The sequence below is a fragment of the Elephas maximus genome, chromosome 4 (assembly GCF_024166365.1).
Source record: "Elephas maximus indicus isolate mEleMax1 chromosome 4, mEleMax1 primary haplotype, whole genome shotgun sequence".
Classification (NCBI taxonomy): Eukaryota; Metazoa; Chordata; class Mammalia; order Proboscidea; family Elephantidae; genus Elephas; species Elephas maximus.
In genome coordinates, this window is record NC_064822.1 from 106,438,415 (window position 1) to 106,461,785 (window position 23,371).

At 43.2% G+C, this 23,371-nt stretch overlaps 1 protein-coding gene across 7 annotated transcripts in view; it reads right to left on the reverse strand.

Annotated features, from left to right (window-relative positions):
- Positions 1-16,063, reverse strand: part of SLC11A2 (solute carrier family 11 member 2) — a 68,684-nt gene extending 52,621 nt beyond the window's left edge. For 5 of the 7 annotated variants that reach the window (XR_007517205.1, XM_049883134.1, XM_049883137.1 and 2 more), the window contains exons 1-5: positions 15,958-16,063; positions 5,506-5,577; positions 3,963-4,111; positions 3,374-3,499; positions 2,868-2,987 (exon numbers count right to left, since the gene is read on the reverse strand). Coding sequence is in view for 6 of the 7 variants with exons in the window: in XM_049883134.1 (XP_049739091.1) it covers positions 2,868-2,987; positions 3,374-3,499; positions 3,963-4,111; positions 5,506-5,539 (429 nt within the window). In the remaining variant the exon portion in view is untranslated. Of the gene's footprint in view, positions 1-2,867; positions 2,988-3,373; positions 3,500-3,962; positions 4,112-5,505; positions 5,578-7,899; positions 8,452-15,855; positions 15,881-15,957 lie in introns of those variants that run through there. The other 2 variants (XM_049883136.1, XM_049883135.1) reach the window with 2 other exon arrangements.
- Between the last annotated feature and the right edge of the window lie 7,308 nt (positions 16,064-23,371).

Consider the following 23,371-nt stretch of genomic DNA (forward strand, 5'->3'; position numbering starts at 1 on the left):
AAACAGAGCTTATATGCTTCCAGGCTAGAAACAAAATACCAGACTTCAGCTCCACTTAGCCCATCCTTACACTGTGGCCCCCAGCTGGAGAAGTAAAGTGGGCCTACAGTGGTGGAAGGTGTGAGCAAGGACAGGGAGGCAGCTGATCCTAACTTTTTTTCTTTCCTTTTCATTTGAGTGTCCCTGGGTAAAGCCATCTGTCTTAATTATCTAGTGCTGCTATAATAGAAATACCACAAGTAAATGGCTTTAACAAAGAGAAATTTATTCTTTCATAGTATAGGAGGCTAGAAGTCCAAATTCAGGTTGTCAGCTCCAGGGGAAGGCTTTCTCTGTCAGTTCTGGGGAAGGTCCTTGTCATTAATCTTTCCCTGGTCTAGGAGCTTCTCAGCACAGGGACCCTAGGTCCAAAAGACACGCTCCGCTCTCAGCTCTGCTTTCTTGGTGGTAGAGGTCCCCATGCTGAGAAGCTCCTAGACCAGGGAAAGATTGATGATGAGGACCTTCCCCCAGAACCCACAGAGAAAGCTTTTCCCTAGAGCTGATGCCCTGAATTTGAACCTCTAGCCTCCTCAACTATGAAATAATGTATTTGTCTTTGTTAAAGCTATCCACTTGTAGTATTTGTTATAGTTGCTCTAACAGACACCAAAAATGTGGAAGCGGTTCTGAAACTGAACGGAGATAGACTGGAAGAGTTTTAAAGTGCCTAACAGTAAAAGCCTAGATTGCCTTGAAGAGACAGTTGGTTGAATTACAGACATCAAAGACAATTCTGGTGAGGACTCAGAAAGAAGTGAGGAGAGCTGTAACACAGGAGACAGTACAGATGGCAAGAAACAGCAGCAGAGAGATGGCGGCAGCAGAGAGATGGCGGCAGCAGAACCAGGAGACCTGCACAAGACGGCGCTAGACCCAACCCATGGAGCAAGACAGCTGAGTGCCTCTGCGCAGGAGGGTGCCTCCAAGCACTTATTGGTGGAGCTTGGCTTGTCGACCCACGGAGCAAGAGAGTTGAATGCCTTCCAGTCAAAGTTTACTGGTGGAGTGGGATGCATCCGGACACTTATCGGTGCAGTTACGTTTGTTGACGCATGCAGCAAGACAGCTGAATGCCTTCTGGCCAAAGTGTATTGACAGAGTGGGGTGCCTCCAGGCACTTATAGTTGGAGGTAAAAAGCTTTGGAAAATTCGTCCAAGCAGGGCAGAAGTGGGCGGTGAGGCCTGAGGGATGGAGACCAAGCAACCAGGAAGCAGAAGCTGAAGAGACAAGGAGCACAGAAAGCAGAGCCAGGAGCATAGCTCATCTTTTGGACCCAGGTCCCTGAGCCGAGAAGCTCCTAAACCAGGGGAAGATTGATGACAAGGACCTTTCCCCCAGGACCAACAGAAAGAGAAAGCCTTCCCTGGGAGCTGGCATCCTGAATTCGGACTTCTAACCTCCTAGACTGTGAGATAATAAATTTCTCTTTGTTAAAGCTATCCATTTACAGTATTTCTGTTATAGCAGCACTAGATAACTAAGACACCACCTGTGAGCCCTGCTGGTGCAGTGGTTAAGCACTCAGTTGCTAACCCACTGGCAGTTCCTCAGTAGAAAGATGTGGCAATATGCTTCCTTCATAGCCTTGAAAACACTATGGGGCAGTTCTAAGCTGTCCTAGAGGGTCGCTGTGAGTCTCAATAGACTCAACGCCAGTGGGTTTGGTTTTTGGTTTCGGTAAAGCCAGGGGCTTAACTTCCTGGCTGAAAACAATCCCAAAAGTTTTAGGAGAAAATAAAGCTGCTAATATGGTCAAAACAGAGTTCAAAGGAGAATCAGAAATGACTGCAGAAGAGATCTATTCTAGACAATAAACATGAAAAAGCTGGATAGTCAGTCTCAGTGTAATAATACACAAGCAAATAAAAAAGGACTGATATGCAAAGGGCCTTGGTGTAAAGTTGTCAGAATTGGGTGACAGGATAAAAAGCAGGAAATTAATCTGGCCGAATAATTTAGCTAAAAGATTTTGTTAATACTGGCTGGTTTGAGGCCGGAAAAAGCACCAAAAATTTCTTGTCACGAAAAAACAACTGTTAAAATACATGAAGAGAAACTGGAAGAAATTATAAATTACCAAGATGGTAAACATTTTTGAAAAGTATACAAGGATACTTCCTGCTCGCAGTCAGGCCTTAGGCCAAACTAGAGGTATGCTGCTATCTAATCTAAAAGTTAAAAATGTCTTCCAAACACAGGGTTTTCAGTGATGGTCAAAAAATGTCCAAAAGGGGGTTGGGTCATCTCGGTCATTTCCTGGTCCGAAATGTCCAGAAGGGCGCTATAGAGAAATTATAGCAGGACAGTGTAACCTCCAAGGCTAGGGTAAATTGAAAAATAATTATTAGCAAATTCAAAGAACCTGCCACGTACAGTTTGTAGTAAAATGGAAAAAACTGTTGCTTTTTTTTTTTTCTTCAAAATGATGGGATAAAGTCAAGCAAAAAAGAAAATACATATAATGCAATCTGGTGCTGTTACACAGATGTACAAACAGAAGTGCTCAGAGAGAGGAACCGCCAGGAGCTGGGCACTGCTAGATGCTAGAAGGTAAACCAGATGACAAATATTTTCTAAAACACAATTTTTCTAAGAAAAGTTTCTGGGAAAAAGTGAGTCTCAAGTTGGATTTTGAAAAAGGGAAGAAAGCTCACTTGGCAGCAAGAGGGACTACACAGTTTCCCTTGGGATTCTGAGTCCTTGGGGCCACTAACCGCCAAGTCCTCCTCCACTATCTCAGTACACAGTGAGACCAGCACATGCTGCCGGACACACAGTTTCCTGTGATCTGGGGGATGAACACACAGGACAATGCATTGCTCACCTTGGGATACTGCTGGTGACACACTTCCGCAAGATGCAGCCCAGTGACCACTCCCAGTCTAGCTGCAAGGCGCTGGAGCAGGAGCCCCACAATGGTGGCCAGCAGAAGGACCCAGAGCAACTAGAGAAGAACAAAATTCCCCCATGATGCTTGTCAGACAATGGGGTCTGTTTGTTTGACAACATGAACAGGAAGTGCCACATTCAGGAAAGAGCCCAAGTCAGGAATCAAATGACCTGAGTTTTCCATCAACTTCTACGTATGACCTACTAGACCACCTTGAACCTTTCTGAACCTATTTTTCCCATTTGCAAACATGGTAAACCCTTCCTTTGTTCAAGGAAAACTACGTGGGTAAAATATGAAATCAGATGGGAAAGTGCTTTTCACATAGGTGTCACCACCAATAAAGTATATGCATGTAGCCCCTGAGGCTGGGTAAAGGAAAGGATGTGAGGGTGCATTGTACGTGTGTAAAATGGGCAGGGGCAGGACTAGATATTCACCTTAAACCCAGCCACAGCTCCAGACTGCAAGTCAGATTCAATGTTTCCTGGATCCAGGTAGGCAATGCTCATAAGAAAGCCTGGTCCTGTGAAAGCCCAGAGTTTCCGAAAGCTAAAACATGAATACTACACAAGAGAGAAAAAGATCAAAGTGAGTATCACCCTCCAAACTACTGATCTAATTTATCTGTTATTTTATCACATATGAAGTAACAATATCAGCCTCATAGGAACAAAAGATTTAGGATATTGGCTACTGCATGTGTCCAAGTTTTACTTCCATCTTAACCACTTCTATCATTAAGCTGGCCACTTCTCAGACCAAATGAGAACCCTCCTCTTACCTGCCCTTCCCATTAGCCTTGCATTCTAAAACCAGAGTAACAATATCAGTACCTCTTTACCCAACCACTACCCAAATGGAATAATAGCCACGGTTAAAAAAAAAAAAAAACATGAAATTCATACTTTCCTTGCCAAAAAATATTCACATGTGCAACTTAGCAATTTTATATGAGTTGTCTAGGAGGCCTTTGACTCGTAGGTTTTCCCTAGCAATCATGTTCTCCTCCAAGGACCTCTCACTAACCTCCTCCTCAGGAATGGTGATCTTCTCATCAAAGTAGGTGGCGAAGGGCTCCGCTGAGTGCCCAGTGGACTCGGGAAGAGAGGAGTTACTGTAAGCAGGGTTGATGGCACCAAGACTGGCAGTGTCTCCATGGTCTCCAGAACCATTGTCTGAAAAATAAACAAAATACACTAATAATCCATTCTTATTAGTATTAAAATTAAGTCTTTAAAACACCTGAAAGTACAAGACCAACCTGACTACAGTTCAACTTATTTTTAAAATAGTTTACTTACTTTTAAATAAATTAATTTTTGAACAGGTAATACAGTCACATGGCTGAAAATTCAAGGACAAAAAAAGGCTATGGTGGAAACTCTCCCACCCCCGAGTCACTCAGCTCTAGATCAGTTTTACCACTAATCTCACAGTGGTTTTCCCACTTTCACATGTCTATTCTTACTTGGTAATGTTTACAGTCATTCCATTTTCCTCTAAAAAGCCTGATTTTTAAGGCTCAAAATAGACCATGCCTAAACCAGTTCCACTGGTAACTTAGAATCTTAACGTTTAAAAGAAAAAAATTAGGATGCTCTGGTGGAGCAACTCCCTTCTTTTCTCCTCCCTTGCCCATTTGGTAGCACTTACTGAAGGAATTGTCCTTGGTCATGCTATCTCTGTTAGGCTTCTCAGAAAATGTAGAAGTTGCAAAGGGCTGCTACTGTTTAGGCTAAAATCTGCTGCTGCAGGAAACCCACCAATCAGGAACCCTTTGCCTCTGACTAAGGCCTTCAGGGAAGAGCACAGGTCACATGGTGCTGGACCCTCGTGACAGGCGGCTCCTCTCAGACTGATCAGTGTTTCCCTGAGACTGGCATTTTTCTGTTACTCTTAAGTGCAGGGAGGAGGTTGGAGAAGAGGGCTAATCTGTCAGACACAAAACCCAGTTTGCTGCTGCCACCAAATGTCTATTTTGAACCACACAGCTCTAATTTCTGTGTTTCCAAAATGCCCTTGTGACTCCCAGCCAGAAAGACAAAAGCTTTTTGTCTATAGGGAGCTGACCCACATCATCTTAAGTGGCCCTGAAGTAATAAGGAAAATTACAGGAAAGGAATGGAAATTTCAAAAGTTTAGAATCAGGAAAGTTAGAATTTTAGAATTAGGAAGGATTTGCCAAAGCACTCAAGAAGCTCCAATCAAATACAGTACAGAGTATACGGCACTCCCTGGGTAGCGTAACGCTCCATACACAACTGAAATATCAGCAAGTGTCACGAGCAGCCAAAGTCTGAGAATAATATTGCCCTTGCAAGCATTACTGTTACAGATAATGCTAATCTTGTCTCTTCATCTCAGAATTAGAAATAAAATATGAGGCAGGCCTCAGTGGTTATAAATCCATTTTCATTTACAGTCTAAATCACCAGATGGTGACTTCAGTGGGGAGACATGGACAATTTTTGTTGGCATAGACAATGAGAAGGAAAACATGGTAAACTCCTGTTAGTGACTTAAGCCTAATTTCAAATAAAAATTAGACAATAACGAAGCTGTAAATTACCATCTGGCATCTTCTGCTCGGCACCCAACACCATGGTGGAAACCTGCAAGCCCGTGTCCTTAGAATAGGACTCTGGAATGGAGAAAAGGGAAGGAAAGAATTGAACAACAACAAACAGCAAATGAGAGACAGCAGTTTGTTACTCCGTATGAATGAACCCTTATTGTGTGAAAAGAATAACTCTTCCACCAAATTAGATAACCTTGAAAATAACTGCAGTTGTCAGAATATGATTAAGAGGAATTTAACAAAAATGGAAAGGTCTTAATCACGTTTTTGCTGGCAAAACTTCAAAACCAAATGGAAGCAAAGGTAATTCAGAGAGGTAGGCAAATACTTTCCAATAAGCATCCACAGGGAGGCTGCCAGGCAATCACCCAGTCTCTGCCTTTGCCTCTAGATTAGGGATGCATTTACTCCAAATATCTAAAACCAAGCTGATTTTCCCTATTTTTAAGGGCTGTTAAGGCAGGGATATAAATCTCTTTCGTCTAACTAACAATTTAAGGTTATGCTTCGATCTTCTGGAAAAGAAAAAAAAAAAAAGGAAACCAACACACCAGAATACTGGTAGTGGCAGGCCTCTGTTGGGCAGACAAAAGTTTCCCAGAGGGGAGACTTCTGCTATTATAATGCTCCAGCCCTCGTTCCCCAACCCTCACTAGGCAACTGGAAGAAACTAATCATCACTGGCCCTGCCCCTTCTCGGCTAGGAATGTCTACAGGACACCAGTACCTCTCTACCCTGCAGGAGACAATCTGTGTGGGGCCAAGAGGGAAAGGGTCTCCGATCTCCAGCTTCCTGTGACTGGGGAGAATACTGGCGACACAGTATTAGCAAGCTCATTTGGCCACAGATCTGTATTCTCCAGCCTGCCAGTAAGGTTGATTTTTTTTTAATCTACTTAAATCCGAATCGTAACTATCCTACTGAAAAAGGACACGAAGCCTCCTCTTACCCATCTCTTTTACTGCCTGAACAGTCTTTTTCGCCCTTGTTCTCTTGTTGTTCCTATTTGAACAGCCCTCTGCTTTCTTTTTTGTATAATCTGTCTACTAGTGTATTCTGTACTTGTCCTACAGAATTACAGAATTCAGACAGAAGGGGGCTTTTAGAGTTCCTCTATCCGTAAGGTGTAAAACATACCAGTAACCGATAATTTGGAAAACAATCTTTTATCTCTATTGTCACCAATATCAAGTGTTATAACGAACAGCAATCATGTTCCTACTGTCAGGTTTTGAGTCACTGGATGGCTAAACACCAGCCACCAATAGAGTCCAAGACCACTGACCAAATCCAACCCCTTTCAGCCAGTTTCAATTAACACCTCACTCATACAGGATTTACGTATCTGACCAATCAGAGTAGCAGTAGGACTTAGAGTCCAATCACAGGACAACCGCCTTGATCCCACCCAGAGCCTATTTATTTTTGTTTTATATGTATCAGGTTATCTAATCTACAACAAATTAGAAACGACAATCAGATTTAGGATCAGGGCCCTTACAGAAAAAAGCGAACCTGGCCCCTGAACAATCAGAAAAACTAAAAAATTGCATGAATCTTGGGCCATGTTGTATGAAGGCAAAGAGCCCTTCTACTTCAATCAGCTCGGAGACCATTATTGCTAAGAGTACAATAACTCACGTTTCCAGTGATGGCTCTGAATCACCAAGAACTGATTAAATTGGGCTTTTTTTGTAATGGTGGCCAATGTCCTGTTTGAGAAGGCATAAAAAAACCAAAGACCAAACCCGTTGCCGTCGAGTCAATTCCAACTCATAGAGACCCTACAGGACAGAGTAGAACTGCCTCACAGGGTTTCTAAGGAGCAACTGGTGGATTTGAACTGCCGACCTTTTGGTTAGCAGCTATAGGTCTTAACCACTATGCTGCCAGGGTTTCCTAAGACAGCATTTAAAAAAAAAACCTGTTGCCATCAAGTCGATTCCGACTCATAGCAACCCTGCGGGTAAGAAAGCATAGAAGTGTGTAATACATTTGAGGAAGGTTTCCATCCAAAATCAACTTTAAAAAGTTATTATACTTAAAAAGCAAATTAATTGTGGTAGTAGTGTATTTTTCCCCAAGACTGTAGTGTGGAAGGATCCCTGGTAGTGCCAGTGGTTAAGAGCTCAGCTGCTAACCAAAAGGTCAGCAGTTCAAATCCATTAGCCGCTCCTTGGAAACCCTACAGGTAAGTTCTACTCTCTCCTATAGGGCCGCTGTTGAGTTCAGAATCGACTCAATTGCAACAGGTTTGGTTTTGTTTTAAACAGGTAGTCTGGAAAGGTGACAGTTAAATAATTTTAGACAGAAATATTTCATGGCAAAATATTTAATAATTATTTTTAGTATTCTACATGATTATTCCTATACCAAATACGTACAGAGCCAATAAAGTACAAGTCCAGTCTGCTCTCTGGAATTCCCAGAATGTATCATTCCAAGAGAAAAAATTGATTCTAGATTCCAACGTTCTCATCAAAGCTTTTGGTCCACTGCTTGCAGTGTCTACAGAATATAACTGGGGCAAGGAATAGAGAGGGCCAGTTATGTTTGGTGAGCCACGCAGCAAGTCTGCATGAAAATTTATGGCTCATATGGAAACAGTAAGTTAATTTAAGACAATTTTTGCTCTCTAGGACTGTACCATTGGGTCCTTTCAGTCATTTCATTGCATTAAGGAAACAATCCAGAGTTGGGACACAAATAACCAGAATCAATCCAGTGAGACACTCATACTTATGGTTAATACTGCTTTGATGTTTCAGCTCACCCACAATCATAACATGACACCTTCTCTTAAACCCAGTAAGTTTCCTCCTATCAAAAATAGCTATCAACAACAGGAAAATTGAAGGCATGGTTAAATGTAATATGACTATTTTATTCCATTCCTTACCAGAAATTCTAAGATTGTTTCTTCAAGATTAAAACGCTAGTAAAATTACATTCACTGTCTAGAATTTCAAAAATGTACATACCTCTGAGCCAGTAATTCCACTTCTAAGAGCATATCCCATAGAAACGCTCACACAAGGAAGTATGTGCAAGACTATTTCCCACAGCATTGTTTCTGGTATCAAAAGACTGAAAACACAATCTAGACATTAGTGGGGGACTAGTTAAATAAACTGTGAACATTCACAGAACCAAATACTACACAGTCATTATAAGAAATAAAGCAGATTTGTGTGTATTGATAGGAAACAATCCCCAAGATACGTTATCAATTGAAAAAAAAAAAGACAGGGGGACCTTATTTTTTTAACCACAGTATGCTATCATTTACGTAGGAAAAAAAGAAGAGCAAGAGGGAGAATATACACATGTATATGTATAAACTATCGCCAACGGACATGTCAGAAACTGGTAATAACGGTTGGTTGTCTGTAAGAAAGGGGAGGGGGTTACATACAGGGTCAGGTGAAAGACTTTTCACTGAATATATATCACACACCTTTTGGCACTTTAAAAAAAAAAAGTTTTACCATGATATGTAGTATTTATTTTTTTTTAAAAAATTAAAGGTCACATGTATTCACACAGCTTCTCAACAAACACTTCAGGGATGATCAGTGAACCTTCTCTGATAAAGCTTCTGCAATGGATAATTGGAGATCTGCAACTGTCTTGCAGATTAAAGCATTTCTTGCCTTAAGTTTAAGACATTACTAAGTCTGTCTTGGTGCCCATATTGCCATGTTCTGAATCATGATGTGGGAGTTTCACCTGAAGGCAAGGAAGCAGAAGCCGTCTCTCTTCAGGAAAGCCTTTCATGGCTCCCTCATTTGGGAGTCCTCTGGACCCAGGGTCCCTGCTTGGTGGGTCACACAGTAAGTCTCTTAGAAGTAGAATTACTGGCTCAGAGGATATGTACATTTTTGAAATTCTAGACAGAGAATGTAATTTTACTAGCATTTTAATCTTGAAAAACAATCTTAGAACTTCTGGTAAAAAATAGAATAAAAAAGTCATATTACATTTAACCACGCCTGCAATCTTCCTGTTGTTGATTGCTATTTTCGATCGGAGGAAACTTACTGGGTTTAAGAGAAGGTGCCATGTTATGATTGTGGGTGAGTGAAAACATCAAAGCAGCATCCTTTGGACCCAGGGTCCCAGGGTGCCTGCACTATGCAGCTACGAGACCAGAGGAAGACTGATGACAAAGAACTTCTTCCAGAGCTGACACAGAGAGAAAGCCCTCCCCTAGAGCTGGTTCCCTGATTTTAGACTTCTAGCCTCCTAGACCGTGAGAGAATAAGTTTCTCTTTGTTAAAGCCATCCGCTTGTGGTATTTCTGTTATAGCAGCACTAGATAACTAAGATACTAAAGCTACAGTAAATCCTGAACATCTAATTAACAATAATGTTCTCTTAACACTTAGAAGAATTCTGGAAGACAATGTGAACAGTCCAAACCTGTTTAAAAAATTATCCCCAAAAGTTTGAAATAATTTCTTATAAAATTTTCCTTTAGAGACCAAAAACCCGTTGCCATCTAGTTGATTCTGACTCGTGGTGGCCTCATATGTTATAGACTAGTACTGCTCCATAGGATTTTCTTGGCTGGAATCTTTACTGAATCAGCTCATCAGGCCTTTCTTCTGTGGCACTACTGGGTGGGTTCGAACCACCAACCTTTCAGTTAGTAGTGGAGTACAAACCATTTGTGCTACCCCATGAACCTCTTTAGAGAGCAAAGACATTCAAAACCATTGGATTGACTTTAGAGCTGTACTCAGTGCTGCAAAGGTCTCACTAAAATTAATTGTAAGGTCTAGGGAGGAATGTTTTTGAACAGTTTCTAATTCTTTCCCCCTTCCCCATCTCAGTAAAATAAAAAATAGCTTTAAATAGGAAAAGAACTTTCATAGAGGAAGCCAGAAAGTAACTGATTAAATAAATGCAAGCAGGAATGTTTAAAGTTGACTGGCAAAGCCACCTTTTCTCCCTCTTGATGCTTCCCTCATGCCCTGTTCAGTGCCAGAAGACAAGTTGGTTACAAGTAGAAACTGCCAGGTACACAGATCAAGGCTTTAAAAAGTGATAGCCAAGTGTTTACTTGAGAGCAACAGGAGTTGTGATGAAAAGATTCCATCTGTCCTAAAGATTTCCAGAAATTCTAAAATTTCTACAGGTCTACTTCAAGGCTGAAGTACTTGATGGTTCTACTAAACCATTACTACTAATCTAACACCTATGTGGTACAAGATGTTTTCCATGAAGGTGAGCTCCTACCCTTTGGATAATTGTGAGTCAACAAAAACTCTTACTGAAATACTCCAGTGGTTCAAACAGAGCTAACTTTTCTGAACACTGTGTATTTTATTGAACTTCCTGGGTGGTACAAACAGTTACCACACTGAGCTGCTAACCAAAAGGCTTAAGTGTTGAATTCACCCAGAGGCACCTTGAATCGCCTTCCAGAAAATCAGCCACTGAAAACCCTAAGGAGCATAATTCTACTCGGACACACATTGAGTCACCATGAGTCAGAGTTGACTCGACGACAAATGGAATGTATTTTAATAAGGAAGATTACTAGCCACTTTTCTTCTTAATGAGAGATTATTACTTCCTCTGTTTTTACATTCTAGGTCAATGAAGAAGCACCACTTTGAGTCTCTGTATCGAGGACATCCATCTAATTAGTTCCAAAACTCAATCTGTCCTCCTGGCGGGGAGGGGAGAGAAACAATTTAGGAAAGTCTGTGACTTTCTTAAGGATGTAAAGTTTAGAATTATATTTTTTAACCTGGATAAACTTATCCTATTTTTCTTTTATTAAACTGATTTTGATATACATTAGTAAATGAAAAAAAGACAGTTTGAAGACCCAGATTACATCTACTTCATGATTGAAGAAACAAAGTGAAAAGCCTCTGGTAAGTGTTAGTTTACGAAAAAGGCCTTGAAACTCTAATCCTCTCTACCTAAGTGGATAATATTAGAATGTCTTCAACCGAAAGCCACAAAAACACACCCAGGTCATAAAGTACAAACAGTGCTACTATTATACAATGTGCTTAGCACCCTCGGGGCATCTGTCTCTCTGTGTCTGTCTCCCTCTCTCTCTCTCTGGCACAAGGGCCACTGAGATACCAGCTTAGATTGTTTATTCATTTTACTGACTTTTTGTGCCATAAAAATAATCTCAAAATTGGAGACTTTTTTTTTTTGCTTATTCGACCACAGAACTACGATTTCAGCTCAATAAGGTGGCTGTTTCTCACCGGAGTTGAACTTTTGAGAGTATGTTTAATGGCTAAAAGAAAAACTTGACACTGTAGACCACCTAAAGATGAAAAAGAGAAAACATTAAGAAGCAAGAGGAAGAGGGAGGGAGTAAGATGTGGAGTGAAGAGTACAGCTGATAATGAAGCCACCAGCTGCCTGGGTGTCAAAGATGATAACAATTAGGAGAAATGTGGCCAGGCTATAAAGAGGTAACCAACCGTTTGGACAAAAATATCACTTATCGACCAGAGATCAAACAATTAGACGGGTCTGGTACCTGCTAAATAGAAGTCTTTGCTTTCTCTGCTCTAAGCTCTGATGTTCTACCACCTTCCAAACTTCCCTGGCTACTCACATTTCAAGGTCACTAAAGTCGACTTCCAGCGACTATAGCTTGGGCTTTGTTCCTCCCAATTCTCACTATGTGAGCTTCTCTGAACTTCCCCCTAATCAGAAGTTTACAGCAGTATATTTTCATTTAGTGAGCCAACCTGGCCTCCTGGCCTGACACATCTATCCTGACACACAACTCCATGCCTTGTGGATAATTTCAAAGATTCCGCTCCAGCAGAGTAAGAATTCCCTTATCAAATCCATCTATCGTCTCTTTTTAAGGAGCCCTGTGTGAAGCAACGGTTAAGTGCTTGGCTTGGTGGTTTGAACCCAATCAGCTCCACAGGAGGAAGATCTGGCAGTCTGCTCCATAAAGATTACAGCCTAGAAAACCCTATGAGTCAAAATCCGACTTTACAACATCTAACAACACCCTGCCTCAGAAAAACCTTTTGTCCTCATACTTTCTTAAGAAGCTTTTCTCTAACAAATATGAAGAATGATTATCATTAGTTTATATTTAACCTGTTTATTCTAATGACAGATATTGGCCTCCAGGCGTACACTGACCTTGTTTTTATGTACATGCGTTCCCTGAAGTTTCTTAAGGCAAAGAAAAATTATATATAAAAACAGACGACACAAACTAAAAGCGTCTTCCACCTCATACATGCTTCCTTCTGCTCTTTGGAGCCTGATAAAATTTTAATAGTTACATTGTAGCTTTCTCCTTTCATTACCTAGGAGTGTGTGCCATTTAGCGTTAAGAGATAAACGGGACCAAAAAAAACCATACCAGCAACAAGCAGGACAAGACTGAGAACCCTAACTTCTCCATCTACGTCTTTACTGGAAACTTTGGCTCTCACACAAAAAAATAAGTTACTCTGATCTTAAATTAAGGGTGGAAGGAGAGTTAGACAAATATATTTTATCATTCCTATTCAACTGTTTTATATTCCATTCTGATTTCATTAAAATATATTCTATAGTACATATTCCATGATATTCCTGATAATATCTGAAGAACTCTTCTTTGTGTCTTCAGGGAGCAATAAATCCATAATAAATATTAATTGTTCAATAAATATTTGTTAAATTACAAAAAGAATGGTATCCAGTGAGTGAGATTAAGAGTCTATGTCTTCTAACTTCTCATCGTCTGTCCACTCAAATTTTTTCTTCAAACCAGAGTTTCGAGAGATAATAAAGACAATATTAGGGTAGTAATCTTTCCTTTCTACCTCAAAAACACTCAATTCTTTGAGGATGCCTCTCCCTTTCCTTCTTATGCAAGCATAAGCAGAGAGTGTTCACAAAGACACTATCCTCCACTCTTACCACGCCAGCATTCAACTTTCAATCCTAAAGAGTTATTCAATTGTCTTATTTCAAAGCTGAATAACATTTTTACCTCGTATGCTTCAGCCAAATCTGGCCAGCATGCTGCTACAGTAAGCAATGCTTTTTTTCATAAATTCAAAGTTTCTCATTTTGTGATTAAACCCGTTGCCGTCAAGTCGATTCCAACTCATAGTGACCCTACAGGCAGAATAGAACTGCCCCATAGGGTTCCAAGGAGTGCCTGGTAGATTAGTTCCCAACAATGGTAAAAGTGTGTAAGTAACGTCTTCATTTGAAGGGGAAAATTAGAAGACAAAACAGTCTTCCATTAGAGTCTCCCAGATAGCCCCAAGAGAGCTTGAGGGAGATTTTTAAGCCCACAGAAAGGGCATAAATCTGTCAACAGATTTGTATATATACGCATGGTGAGGAGTCAGGGACTAATGTCTTTGATTCAACAGCACCAACCCAAGCTCCTGGCACTAAAAGTCAAGCAAAAAACATCCCACTTTGTGGATACCACTCTCCACACGTAGAATAGCTACGTGATATAATCCAAAGGGACCACTGCTGACTTCCTTAGAGAAGAATGACATCAGATTCATACGAAGCTTCCCCATTCATTAACAAGAAATGCTGACCAGCTGTCCCAGAAATTCCCCTTCCAAGTCCCCTAGCCATTCCGGGAACATAAGAAACCACATATGCTGCAATCATGGCCGTTTTGGTACTAGATCCAAAATAAACTGTGCCCAGGCCAAGACAGTGAATATTACCCAATGAAGAAATAAAGAACCCAAGTTCTCAGGTTACAATTACCCAAAACTGCTATCACAGTAGGTGACCTAATATAATGATGTTCCCAACCTTATTTAATGATTTAAAATAAACAACTAGAAGAATGAAAAGTCACCTGTAATCACACTATACTCTCAGATCAAAGATGATGAGGTGGCTGGAAGACAAAGGCCTAAGGGATCATTGGCAATAAGCTCATAGGATTCTGGGCAAAAAAGAGTAAAAAGGCCAGAATTTCCGGTTTACCCATCTTTAAGAGGAAAGTAGGCACACATATCAATCACTAGAAAAGGACATCACATTTAGCAGAGGGTCAGCTAAAACGAGGGAAAGCCTCAATGGGATAGATTGACACAATAGTAGCAACAACAGGCTCAAATATATCAAGGATCCTGACTGAGCAACATTTTGCTGTTACACATAAGGTCACCAGGAGTTGGAACTGACTGGACCGCAACTAACAACAGGCACAGGTAGGTAAGAATAAAAACTTCTATATGCCAGCCACTGTCCTAAGCCCTTTGTATTAACTCACTTAATACTCACCAACAACCAAATAATTTGTTGACAGTATCCATTCCATCCCCATTACAAGCATGTGGCGGTAAAAAGAACACAGAGGCTAAGCAACCTGCCCACAGATCTACACAGCCAGAGTGGTGCAAACTGGTAGGGTTTCACGTTCCACAGAGAGTCAGCGTAAACACGGCTTCCCTGGTTTCACCGGCCAGCAAAAATTTCTGGAAACCTATCTCCCCTTGCCTTTCTTTTCCTTCCATATAATTTCCGCTTTTGCTTTCTACTTTAAAGAGATGTCACATTTCTTTAACTTCATGACACCCCTTTGAAGCAGTGGGGGAGAATATTAGAATATCTGCATTTTATACACGCAAAACTCAAGCCCATGTTCCTCAACTAGTCCTCGAATAATGCTCTTTGAAACTGTCCGGTATGAGGTAGCGAATTTGGGAAACACCAAAAGTTAAAAGAAATCCAAAGAAAGAATATCAAAAAGTAAACGATAGCTTTAAAAATAAGGGCATACGAACCGCACAGCTGGTGAGTACACACTCCACTTACACAGCGTGTGCAATGTGTCCCCTACAAAACACCCCTGTCCTGCGGCCTGGAATCCAGAGAGGCCCTGGAGCTGCAGGAACCACCGGTCTGCACGCAGGTACTGAGCGGCCTGCCCAGGCCCTGCACACCCAAGTCGTTCCCCGCACGGGTTTCGGCTGGCCTAAAATGACTTTTTTTTTTTTTAATTGAACTGGGTAGGGAGGCCCCTGAGAGCGGACTAGGCCCCAGGGTTCCGCCAACAAGGCAGCCGCGGGGAACCTTGCCCCCGAAGCCCGCCGGCCTCCGAGGCGACACTGAAATCGCTCAGCGCACCCTCGACCGCGAGTCCCCGCGGGACGTCGGATCCAGCCGCGGGCTCGGCCATTTCCCCCTGGGTCGCGGCGGGGAAATGGCGTGGCCCCGCGATCCCTGGTGCCCTCCGCCCGGGCTCCTGAACAATCCGGCGCCATTGGCCACCGAGACCCGCGCCGGACGCCTCACGCCCCACGGCCTGCCCTCCCCTCGCAGCCCCGCACGGCGCCCCTCGTGCTCAGTACTGGCCCCACCGCCAGTTCCCAGGCCGGCTCTCGAGCAGCCCAGGTCCCTCCCCGCCCGTCCGGATCCAGAGGCGCCGCGTGACCCCTGACCCCGCCGGCCCCTCACCTTACCTGCTCCGCAACCACCTCACACGCCGCCCCCGCGCCAGCAGCTCCATAGCCTTGGAGCCAGCGCCAAGCCAGCCAGCGCCCTGCACTCGCGCGATTGGCCGGCGGAGCCGCAGTCGCGCATTCCTATTGGCGGGACTCCCCGCGGCGCCCTACGCACGTGGCGAGCCTACGGCGAGTATCGAGGTTCCGCCCACACAGCGGTCAGGCTAGGGGCGGGCCCAGAGAGGCGACGGGGGGAGGTGCTACATGCATGGCTGCACCGCGTGGGGAGCCCCGCACAGATCTTGGACTTGGAAGTTCTCTCCTCGCAGGCAGCCGGGGGACAGATTAGTTCCTGCCGGAGTTCGCCACCAACTCACGTTAGGTACTGGCAGTCTTTCTCCTGGGGACGTGGCACTGTGAGATTACAGCTCCACCCTATAAAGTATTTCCTCTCGCCTGCAGGACTACATCATGGTGTGTGGTGCCCCACCAAGAGCGCTCCACACCTGGGAGAAACTGCGAAACACCAGCTGGTGCAGCCAGTTCGACTGCATCAGCTATCCTACTCCCAAACCTCAGTAGTCTATTGTTTTCCTCCAACCCACCCAGCTGTCTCGCTTCTTCCCCAAACTACCCTCACCTATGATTCGGCATCGACCCCATGGCAACAAGTTTGGTTAAAAAAAAAAAAAAAAAGCAGGAACCCTGGTGGTGCACTGGTTAAGAGCTTGGCTGTAAAGATCGGCAGTTTGAATCCACCAGCCGCTCCTTGAAAACCCTATAGGGTAGTTCTGCTTTGTCGTATAGGGTCACTGTCAGTCGGAATCGACTCCACGGCAATGGGTTACCCAAAAGCAATACCAGCCTCAGCCTCACAGCCTGCTGTCTGTCGTTCCAAAAATGATAGCCAGACTGGTGGTGCTGGAAAGGGGAGAAATAAATGGTCTGACAAATCACCCTGATTTTCTACAATGTCCTTTAGAGTTAACAAAAACGTTCTTAGATCCCGTACTGCTACAGCATTAAAAACAACCAAGCTATCTACGCACGTTGTAAGCTTAGAAAGAAAAAGCATAAACCTTTTAAACTTTCTTCACGTAAAAACTGCTAGGAGAACAGGTATAAGATATAAGGTATAAGGAGAATAGGTATAAGGAAAGGAAAGTGAACTGCAAAAAGACAAATCCAAATAAAGTACAAAATAACAAACTCAGGACCAAAAATAAATAAAAGTGTCATCATCAGCTTCCTAGGGCAGGCTGGTTTCCACACAGAGTTTCTCCTGGAGAGAAAAGAAAAATGCACAGGTTAGTTCTGAGATACTGAATCTACAACACATCTGTGGAGCTTCATTCAGGAAGGCTTGACAAAGTCCCTCCAGGCTAGAACCTTGCTTTTGGGAACCTCTGGTTCAACTGGAAAATAAAATAACTGGAGCCATTGCTTGTTGCCCTTCCAGATCTGCTCATCTGGGCAGCTTCCCTTGGCTGTCGTATACTTGCTGGCTACTTACTTAGCTCACAGTGTGGAGCTGCCTCTGTCTTAAGCTGCTTCTTTCCCATTGTGAAGAACAGGTTCAATTTCTCCCAGAGCTTACTCCTGCCTCTATATAGGCAGACAGGTGCACCTCCCTTGGTTAAATACGGGCACTCTAGGCTGCTCTAGGTAACAGCATTGATACAGACGTGGTAGGGAATTTGAAGAGGCAAACCGCACCCTCCAAAGCATAATCAGATTTCATCTTTGACCTGCCATGAAAAGGGAAGCATCATATATCTGTCACTCCTGAATATTAATCAACAGTTAATTGAATTTGAATACTTTTATTCTAAGTTTTCATCCCTGTCCCATTTGGCTGGAGCCAGAGGTGGGGGAGTGAGTGCCAGGGGCTGAAAGAGGCGGAGTCAGAGGAATTACTATACTTCTTTTTTTTTTTTTTAAATGCCACTCCCCTAGGAGTGAGGCCAGTTCAGGTACTTGTACCAGGGCAGGTGTGCTTGTGCACAAGGACTCTGCTCCCCTGAAACAGGAGCCGAAACCAATTAACCCCAAGTGTGACAGTCCATGTATATACGTACGTGCAGCACTGATGCGATTATCAGGAGTCTCTAAGAATGAGTGAAAATGCCGCTCCGTCTATCCTGCCAGATCTGAAGGACCCGCTGGCATCAGCCTGGTCAATCAGTGATCCATGGGCAGACAACAAAGCCATGCGAACCCCAGGACTCCGTGCCTGATTGGGGCAGGGCGGGGGGGAGAAAGAGAGGGAAGAAAAAAATAAAACACTGAGACAGCAAGAAAAGAAACCCAGAGCAAGCCCAGAATTCCTTAGAAAGGTGTGGAATAGAAAGAATAACAAGAATTTGCCTCAGGGAAATGGCTTAGATGGCCAGGGGAAGGCAAAGCTAGAAAGGAGAGGCTATGGGCACTGAGTACTAGGGAGGCAGGGGTGGGATATAGCAGAGAAAGAGAAGACAGTTGCTGCTTTCAGGTAGTTTGTAATAAAATCCAATTAGTACCATAGAAACCTATGCAAATAAGTATGGTGAAAATAAATACCTTGGAATGGGAAAGAAAGAAAAGCAGTAATCAATTCAAATTAGTCAAGGTAGGCTTCCAGGGTGGTGCAAATGGTTAATACACTCTGCTAACTCACTCAGCTGTTAACCAGAAGTTCCAGTTCACCCACAGGCACCTCGAAAGAAAGGCCTGGCAATTGATTTATGAAATAATATTGGAGTCATTATTCTCTGTCCTTGAGCATAGAGACTGTGACCCAACTGGAGTTGTGCCCACAAGGGCTCACAAGGACTCACAAGGACATATCAACTGGACCCTAAGGCATAAAAACAATAGGATAATCTTGGAAAATATCTTTTAGGGAAACTGTCACATAAGCAAGTCTAACAGAACACAAAAGACTTCCCACTCTGACCTTTTTCTAATAGCATTTAGTGAATAGAAATTTGTTGGACCAATGAAGACCCTCCTGACTGTCCTTACTGAAACCCGTACCAGTGATTGTTAAGAAAGGCAATTCAAAATGTAGGATCATAGTATCTAGCCAATCTGTGAAAAGATGAAGCTTTCAATGGTTTTGCCCATTTTATAATGTTAATATATACTGATGACTCCGTAATATTCTTCGGACTTGGGCAGACATGGCTATGGCAGCATGCTTGTCCGTTTTCCCATCTTGCTTATCCTATAGTTCGCTTGGACTCGGCCAGATATGGCGGTGGCAGCATGCTTGCCCGTCTTCCCATTCTTGCCTATTCTGTAATATTCCTTGGACTCAGACAGACATGGCTCTAGCAGCATGCTTGTCCGTTTTCCCACTTTTGTCTGTTCTGTAACATTTCCTTGGCCTCGGGCAGACATGGCTCCAGCAACATACTTGTCCACTTCCCACTTTTGCCTTTTTGAATATATGCTGAATAAAACTTTCTTTTTGCTTTACTAAACTTTATGATGTTTTTACCCTACAACACAATCTGCTTCCAAAAAATCAGCCATTGAAAACCCTGTGGAGCACAGCTTTACTCTGACACACATAGAGTCACCATGAGTCTCTCTGCCACCCAAGCACTTTTTACTTGACCCTAGCAATTGAACTCATTCTGTATCTGAGACCCCAGCCTTTGGGCACCGTTACCAACCCCAACTTGTAAGTAGAGTCTCACAAGCCACCTCCCCTTCTAACTGGTTTCTCCAGATGTTTTTTTAGGTAATCAGCAAACTTCTTGCCCAAGATAAGAAAAACAAGAGGCTAGGATCTGCAGACCACAGAACCAGTTAAAACCAAATCTGGCCCACCTGACATGCGCAGAACCATCAACCCTGTCCTTTGGGTGACCCCAAAACTTTTCTCCCACCAGACGAAGCCAAACTTCAGTGTCCCAAAATTGGGGGAAGACTTTCAGAAGTGAGGGGCCCAAGCCTAAGATCCGGTTTGAGAGAACCCCTTTTTGGACTGAGCAAGTGTTGCAGACGACAGAATAACCCCGGGAACATCTTTTTCGGACCAGACCAATCAACAACCTTGCTCCTTTCTCCAGGACCTTTCTCCTACTAAATACTCTTTTGGCCATTGTTCAGGGGGCCATCTTGGAGACAGAAATCACAGTGTGCTCCTTTGCTTGGCCAACCAAATAAAGCTTCTTCTTTCACTTTCACCAATTTTGTGTCTCAATGGCCAGGTCAAGCAGACCTGGAAAAGTTGGGTTACGTTTTCTGGAGAGCCAGCCAGGAGGGTGTCACTCGGTGTCCAGAGAGGCCTGCCCGGGACTGGAGGAGAACACCCAGCCCGCACTGGAGATTTCTCCAGAGGGACTTCACCTCCAGCCCCCAAGGCAAACCTGTCTCAGACCCAATAATGGCCCTCAGAAAGTGGGAGAAGAACCTTGAGAATACGAGTAAATGATCTATTTGGGACTTGGTTTGTAATTCAACTTGATAGCCATACTATTTGGATCTGAGTTGAGGGCTCCTTTGGGGTCCGGTATTTGAGCATTAAAAGGGAGGCAATAAGCGCTAGGTTGTTTAACGGGTCAGTCACTAGCTAGTTTTGGAGCTTTGGTATTTTGGTTTGACTAGTCATTTTCTTTTAGGTAGAAGAAAATGGGAAACACTGGGAGCATCCCTGAATGCTCCCCCTTAGGGTATATTTTAAAACTCTGGAATAAGTTGTCTTATGATTCCATGATGAAAAAACTCAACAATCTTGTAAAATCCTTTTTCAAAAGAAACTAGGAAAAAGCCTTTATCCTCTGTATTAAGAGGAGAGGATACGTATGATCCATTGGGACTCCCACAGCCGCTGCCACCATATCCAACCCAACCTACCCCTGACCCAGACCCAGGTTTGGAACTGGGGAATTCGGTGGCTATTGGAAGTCCTGGGGAAGGGAAGTGTCTTCTCTCCCAACCCCACACGAGACAGGGGACACCCGATGAAGTTTCAGATTTGACACAAAAAGAGCCCTTGCCTGATCAGAGCTGTATTCAGGGAACCTCAGGACAATATCCTCTTAGGCAGACCTCAGGGTGAGATGGCACCATAATGCGAGTACGTGTGCCTTTTACTACCTCTTACATAACTGGAAAAATTATACTGCAGGATATAGAGAAGATCCACTAAAATGTATGAACTGTTTACCACAATTTTTAATTCTTTTGAACCTACTTGAACAGACTATCAGTCTCTTTAAAATACTAATTGACTCCTGAGGAAAAACAAATGGTATTTGAAAAGCAAGGGAAGAAGCCCAGGGCCCAACTTTGATGCCCAGACAGGTAACACGATACCAGAGGAAGCCAAACAATGCCGACAAGTACGCGGGCAGGATATACCCACAACAGGATGCCAGTCAAGGTCACTGAGTCCAAGGTTTTGGAAAAGTAAGCCATGGGTGCCTCCATGACCCCCAATGCTGGGTGAGTATCCTTACCGATATACCTTGGTGTTCATGAATGAATAAACCGAAGGGCTCATGCAAGTCAGGCAGACCTAGGCTGGGGCCTCCATTAAGGCCTTTTTAACTTGTTCAAATGCCACCTGTTCTTGGCTGGTCTATATAAACCTATCTGTTTTTTTCTTTCAGAAGAGCATAGAGGGGTTTGGTCAATAGTCTAAAATTAGGGACCCAACTCTGTACACTGACTCAAAGTTCAGCTTGCCCCAGTCATTGGCAGTGACAACGGGCCCCATTTCCCTGCCCAGGTGACTCAGTTAGTCACTACACACCTTGAGTTTGAATGGCGCTTCTATTAGTGCCTGGAGGCCTCAATCCAGTAGAAAAGTTGAAAGAATAAACCGGTCCATTAAAAACACATCTGGCTAAGCTGTGTTAAGAGACCAAGTTGACCTAAAGTCCTCCCTATGGCTCTGTTCAGGGTAAGAGTTGTTCCTAGAACTAAGTTAAAAGTAAGTCCATTTGAGCTTATCTATGGGTGCCCCTTGCTCCATAACCATAATATCTAAGATTTAGACTACGACAATGTGACTAGAGACTTAGGGGCCGACAGTATTCATAAACAAGGTAAACTGTAAAACAGTACCTGTGTCTCGCAGGGGAAACTCCTGTGTCTCTCCACAAGTACACCAGTCCCATCTGGCAGACTATTCCACTACCAAGCCTAGAAGCTGGATATTTGTGAAAGCCTAGGACCCTAAGACCTTAGCCAAGAAATGGAAAAGTCCCTATGAAGTGCTGATGTCCACACCAACAGCTGAGATGGTCAGCAAGAAGAGCCACTAGATTCACTACACCAGAATCAAGTTGCCTTCTACACTTGACCTTGAACAACAGACCTTGCAGAACAGCAGCTACTGGAAGGCTGAACCAATAACAGGGTTGCGGTGGCTGTTCAAGAAAAAGAAAGACACTCCAGATAAGTGACATGTACCAATGGTTGATCCATGGTGCATAAGTGTTAGCCTCCTTGCTCTGTTTGTTCTAATCTTTTACCTTTTGTCCTTACTGTGCCTACCGCCGTGGAAATTTAATCACTTTTCCTGCTCTCAATAGACTCTTGAAACCTTAAGCTACTTTCCAACAGTTTACTTCCTAAACTTCTGCTGCTAGAGTTCCTTGTTCTAAATAAGAAAATGTGGGTTTTACTTATTAGTTTGCCCCTTGTTTTAACCCATGTGAAAGCAGCTCCACAGATGACTAATAGTCTAGTTCAGTTAGCTCAGGCTGCAGCTTAGGGAGGACAACTAACAAACTGTTGGGTGCGTCATAACCACCTACAAACTAAAGATTCAAATCTTCCAGTTGGTCTTACCATAAATAACTTCAGTTCTGTGCCTAATGCCACTTTCGACAATACTTGGCTCATTCCCATGTTCCTTGTAAAATCAAATGCAACCCCACAGTACAGTTTCAACATCACCTCCTATTAGGAGTTTATAACTGGAGTGCTGTTTAACAATGTGTTGTATTGGGCCAAAAATCAGCAACAGTGTAATACATCAAGCAACTGTAATTGTACATGTTTGATTAGCACCCCTGGTCATATCCAAATGTATAATTGTACTCCCTCCTTCCTAAACGCCCACTGCAAATGTGACTGTTCTGGAGGCAAGTCCATCCCACCATAAAAGAGGTATTTTTGAGCAAACAGTAGATGGGCTTCTAAAACACCCAGTATCACCGTTCCTCAGGTTGGGTTAGTCCAACATGCGTCCATCTTGGGAAACTAACAGACGCCATGGAAGCTGAACAAGGCGGCATTTTCCCTCCAAAATATTTCTTGTTGCATGTATGTTAACACTTCGGGCCTAGTTGAAACCAAGGTCCAAGAAATTTTCAAACAAGCAGCTCAAGCAAAACCGCTTGTCTCCTCATTTCAATCCCCAAACGGCAAGTAGTTGGGTATCCACTTTGCTTAAATCGGTTTGGCCAATAATAACACTTGTATTAATTAT